The sequence below is a fragment of the Sander lucioperca genome, chromosome 4, assembly GCF_008315115.2.
Source record: "Sander lucioperca isolate FBNREF2018 chromosome 4, SLUC_FBN_1.2, whole genome shotgun sequence".
NCBI lineage: Eukaryota > Metazoa > Chordata > Actinopteri > Perciformes > Percidae > Sander > Sander lucioperca.
The window spans coordinates 32309305-32315304 of NC_050176.1; the positions used below are offsets into that span (position 1 = coordinate 32309305).

Here is a 6000-nt window from a genome sequence, read left to right on the forward strand (position 1 = left end):
CTGCCTATTTCCACGCAGACACCATTGCCTACAACATCTACCTGGTACACATCACGTGCTGCCACAATAAGACTAGGGCAGGAAAGGAGAGCATTGCATCAGGGAACATGGCCACACTTGATCACAGGTAAGTATCTTAGTTGTTGTATTTGTCAGTTGCTGGAAGACGGTGGAAACTGGGTTACAGTATGTTATAACATCCATATCTGCAACAAGTACTGAGGTTAGAAGGTTATTTGGCTTATCCTGATTAGCTGAACCAGTATGTAAATATGTAGAGCCCTGCCCAGCCAGAGTAAATGGACAAGCCTATAGACCCTGTTATGGTCCTTTAAGCCACCATGGATCCATTTTTCTTATTTAACAGGTATTATAATTGCTTTTACCAAACAGTATTGAGTAACACTGTGTGACTAATAAAGCGTACTATGGTGTACTGTGATAGAAGCCTGAAGAAGAAAATGTGTGGAATGAAGTGTGAAGTTTACTTGGTTCTTTCTTTGGACAGCACATAAACAGTTTTTAAATGAGAGAAATTGGGATTGAGGACCCAGAGGAATCATTTCAAAGGCTACTCAGGTAAAAATAACACTGTCAGGCACAGTTACTAGCAAAGAACTAGACACTCAGTGCAATAATTCCAAAGTCAACATGCTACGTCTCAGTCCTCAGGAATTTTTCATGAGCCACCACTTATCTTGTCATATCATATTTCTTCCACCAGCTTTTTTGGAGGGAAGAGAAAAGACACCTTTAGGGCAAATTATTCTCTTTTAATCATATCACTCCGTATGGCTTGAGGAGATCTTTCCATGCCTTTTGAGTCACTGAAGCATGGGCCACTAATGCACACACACCCACAAAAAAAGAAAGCACACAATCATACAAACAGACATCCACATATACAGTATGTATTGGAACAGCAGCAGTTAGGTGTCTTTTTTTATCTGAAAGCAAGAAATAAGACTCTGCAGGAAAATAAAAAATACAAGAAGAAATCAAGGAACAAAGTGGTGTCTAGAGTTTCCATCACAAGTGAAATCCCAGATTTTCTCACTCACTGTTCATGGAACAAAATCGAACAACTTTATTCTGGAGTACAGTCAGTGCAGGAGGGAGCCATAAAATATAAATTATACCACATAACTCTATACCTCCCAACTGAGCCATTTGGTTACAACTATACTTCTGTTCGTTACACAAGTCCAGCGTCTCTATAGCGTCGACATGAGTTATATTCTAGCCCTGCTGAAGAACGTATGGATTACAAGTGAAATGTAATTTCCCTTCCGATCGGACAGTTGCCACCCAGTGACACTGAAGTGTTTATTTTACACAGTTGCCGGTAATTAGTTCTGGACAGAATCAATTAAGGCCACCTCCAAATTACAGCTGAAAATGTAGGAATCATGACCGTGTCTAGTAGGAAGAAAGAAAAATGCAGCAGAGGGTTATTTCTAACGGCTGAGTTGTGCTAAAAGTGTTCTATCATTTCTCACTTTAAACAAATAAAGACAGAGGGAGTGTGTGGCTTCTGCACACACTGGGTGTGTTCATTTACGAAGACCAAAGTTTTCCTTATCCTTCCTTAAGGAATATGATAGTGTTTGGATACCCATGTGAAATGAAGCCCGTAGAAAAAAAAGACATACAAAATGTAACACGTGTAAGTACAAGTATCAGTTTACAGTTCAAACACAGCTTGTAGCACTGAGCCTGATTTAAATCTCATTAACTTGCCATTTCCAAGAGTGATCTATATTCACACTACAGAGACAATACTATCGTTTAGCAGATTATAAACTGTTGTACAAGAGGTACAAGACTAAACACATCTTAAATGCTAATGTGGTAACAGCTATTAACCCTATTCAGAATTATTACGCTATTTATTTCTCTTTTTTTCACAGGAACACTGACCAAATTTCATAATGTATTCAGAGGAAACTGGAGAGTTTTCATGAGTGTAAGTGTGTGAAGATTTAGTTTCTTACTTTGTGTGCTGAGGTACAAAAAATATAATTATGTCTACTATATGTATATTGTTTTAAATCAAGTATGTCTCATGCTGTGCTCTTTATTAAATTAGGACTCCTGCCATCCAATTTGTTTGAACATTTCACAGTGTCTCTGTTTAGTCGCTAAAGCCTGCAGCTTCGGTTACAGAGATTTTCATTTCAAGCCACCACTAGGTATATGACCCCACTCCCCCTTTCAAAATATTACCTTTTCTGTCACTGCCAAGACACACTATCAGTCACTCGAGAGATTATTAGGGCTGAGGACAGATGGAGAGGAGCAGAGCCGTATGGGTGCATCAGTGACCCACTCCTGGATAAGAATAACACTACAAGAATGTTGCTTTGAAGTTGTTGATGCTGAATATCTATAACTGTTAGCGCGAGTGAAAGTACATATTTCCCTTCATCTAAAATAAATGTTTGTTTTTTTCTGCCTGCTCTGCCCTTACACACATTTCCTTTCACCCGTGCATCACTGGGGTTAAGCTCTTAACATTAGAGCGCAGCCTCTTCATGACTAAAATTGTACAGAAAAGGCGTCTGAAAATGAAGGTCAAGTAGTGATTATCTCCCTCAATTAATCACATAAAATATGGAAATAAGCAAGTACACAAATGAAAAGAACGGAGAGCAGCAAAATACGTATATAAATGTACCAAATGGGATTTCAATAGATCCTTTATACAATTAGCACCAATGCTTTTCAAATAAAGAGGTAGGGAGTGAGAAAGTAAGAGAAGCAGGGGAAATGGAGAGGGTGGTGGTAGAGGGAGAAGAGGAGGAAAGACTTCTCGATGTGAGCAGTAATCAGAGGAAGCCAGCAGGGGGGACAGGGAGGGTTGGAGGGGTCAGAGCGGAGCACCACTAAGCAGCCTTTCTCTTCATTAGCAGCCTCTCTAAGGGGGGCGTCACAGGCCTACCTGTCCAGCAGCTTATTGAACCGACTAACCAGTGGCTCCCACCCCACACACACACACTCTCACACACACTCCACTCTCTGATTCCCACAGACCCAGAGGAATCACGACCTAGCTGCAGTCTCGCTGACAACTTTAACTTTTTCTTTAACCTCACGCAGCAGCGCTAAAGGCTGAATCCACTCAGTGCATAACGAGGACATTTACCTCAACATTTTCACCATTATTTTATGTGGACTTTTGTTGTCCAACCTTTTCTGTTGTTGCCTTTTTTAAGTTCATGTATTTTCCTGCAGCAACACACCAGCACGTATTCTCTGCCAATAACTCTGAGAATGTACTGAGTATAATTTTCTGACACACAAGAGAGAGAGAAACAGAAACACACACATAAAAAGAAATGCCGGCATTTTAGCTTGTGTGACTTGTGCCGTAAAGGAAATTTGAATTGTACAGATCCCGGACTGGTCTGGCAGGGAGAAAGCAGCATGGAGATAAAAGTAATGAAATGACACTCCAGGAATGTAAATTGGCATTCTTCAGTGTAGTAGCAGCACCAGCTCAGGCTCATGAAACATCCCTGACACACACTCAGACCAGGCCAAAATACTGGGCTACCCATTAATCTCACACACATCTCACTGATGAAAGTGTGAAGGTACTTTTGTGGTGCTTTTAAGTGAAGCCATTCATCTCAATCTCTCTCTCACTGTATCTCTTTTTCTACCCCTCTCCCTCCATCTTCCCTGTCTCCTAAAGCATTCAGATATGTTCACGCAGAAATGTCTTACACTGACATGAAATGCCTCTGTGTACTTCTGTTTGTGTTTCACCGTCGCAGGTTGGCCAAGAGTTCACTGGGTATTCCTTTAGAAGTACCGTAGCACATAAACAGGCAATGAAACAAGTGTATGTAGCAACAACAAAAAAAGAAGTCAGATTACAGTGTTGTTCAGCTCCAATAAACAGCATCGTAAAAAGCAACAATATAATGACCTAAAGCTTTTGTTTGCATTGACATCTAACACAGCCAAACGTGTCTGTTTTTGTATAAGACACTCTAAAAAGACTTCCACAAACAGACCAAATATTAACTGAAACAAAACAGTGAATATTTCAAGAAATCAATAAAACGTTGCATTAAATACAGCATGCACTACAAGAAGGAATTCTGAAGAAAGGTGAAGCAAGATTTTCAGCAGAGGGATTTTAGGCCTGAAAAATAACTTGAGAAATGTTGTTGCCATGCTATGAAATGAAGCCTGATCACATTTATTGAAGTAAACACATACAGTATAAGGTATGTTTATTATATGTGTTTGCTATCTAAGGACATTGCACTAAATCGCATTGAGTTGTAGCATTCAGTGGTTTGCATAGGTTTGTAAATGTTAAGGCTAAAATCTACAGGTAGCATAAAGTGGCTTACGACATAAATAAAATGTAAACAAATAAACAAAATGTTTACACTGTATCTGGAGTTTAAGATTTGCCCCTAACGTCACGTAAAGGTTTTTAATTAATATATAGGGAGCAGAGAACACTTTCAAGGCGTGACGAAAACAAACTATATTAAGTGACTGAAGTAATAATTCGTTGACTTAGCCTACTTGGAATGTCACAGATTGTAGGTTTTATTTCTGATTATGGCCTTAATATGCTCCCAAATGCTAATGATTACTATTGATTTTGTAAAACAAAGAAGGAGAGGAAAGGAAAGAAAAAGCTAAACTAGCAGAATAAATTCTTTTTCTTCTAAATGTAGGCAAATACGCAAATGAGCCATATAAATCAGAAAGTGTGGGACATGAAGTTACTCATTTAGACTTGGTTAACTTTGCATCTGCTCTGATGAGTTCAGATGACGGAACAGCACTGAAGTTGTAGGAAAAAAAGACCCCAATTCCATAATATATTATTGTGGTATGTTTCATCTTAATAACTTAAGTAAGCACGAGCTGAAAAATCATATTTACCATTGCTGCATGTTGTATCTGACAGACCCTGGGGCTCCTGGCACTTTTCAAAGTTGGCGTCCTCAAAAAAGTCTGATTTCGCCCTCAAGTGGGGAACTTTCTCCTCTTCAATACTGCACGCTGGCCGAGGTGGTTCACCGTCGGTGTTGCTTTCACAAACGTATCTTTGCCGTTTATCACAGTTTTTAGTATACAACAATGGGAAAACTGTCACTCTTTTTTTTTATCCCGAAGAGAGAATCAGTGTGCCCGGGCGTCTTCACTGAGAAAAACGCGCGGCAGGACGTTTGGAAACGCGTTGGTCTCACGGAGAGGAACGCACGACCACGACACTCTGTCCCCTCTTCTTAAACCGTAAACTGAAGAAGTCAAGGAAACAGTAGGGATAGCTGACAAGCAGAAGCTGTGTTGTAACGGCTTGTCCTACCTTGAGAAAAACGCTTAAAAAAACGCCTTCCTACACTCCCCCGATGATTTCCTTCTGCAGAGTCAGCGCAGTGCGCCGAGGAGAGCTGCGGACAGTCCGGGCTAGAGAGAAGGTGGCTGTGAATTCAGTGTTTCACATGCCGTGTAGGACTGTAACCCGAGTGATTGTGGGTCGAGAGAGTTTCTGTGCCCGATGATCTGATTTACGATGTTGTGTCAGGAGAAAGAGTCGCATCTTTGTGCGACAAAAACGTGCCAAACCCCTCAATAAATCGGCAAAGAGAGGCGCATTTACAGCACGAGGATTACTTTCTCTCTGGTGCTTAAAGTTCAGATGTATTGTAGTCAAAATAATCTGTATTTTAAACAATATCACCTGTAAGAAAATCTATCAAATGCAGCCAAACAGGAAATGAATAATACAAAATAAATACAAATGTTTTTGAATTTCTTGCCATCTTTTAAACAGTGTGTGTAACTTTTGCGGGCTACAACAAGCTGCATTTCATTAAAGTAAACTTTCACTTTTTTCACTTTCTCTGCCCTCGCGGGTACAGCGCACGCCTCATGCGCTTGGAGACACGCACACGTGTTTTAGGCAGCAGCAGGAAATACTGCAGGGATGTGACACTGATGATTTCCTAAGTTGTGTCCCTCACA

The 6000-nt window shown here is 40.3% G+C and overlaps 1 protein-coding gene across 3 annotated transcripts in view; it reads right to left on the minus strand.

Moving 5' to 3' along the window:
- Nucleotides 1-5768, minus strand: part of bnc2 (basonuclin 2) — a 168027-nt gene extending 162259 nt beyond the window's left edge. For 2 of the 3 annotated variants that reach the window (XM_031276834.2, XM_036000074.1), the window contains exon 1: nt 4915-5767. In XM_031276834.2, coding sequence (XP_031132694.1) covers nt 4915-4917 — 3 coding nt within the window. In that variant the 5' untranslated portion in view covers nt 4918-5767. Of the gene's footprint in view, nt 1-4914 lie in introns of all 3 variants that reach the window. The other variant, XM_036000076.1, reaches the window with a different exon arrangement.
- Between the last annotated feature and the right edge of the window lie 232 nt (nt 5769-6000).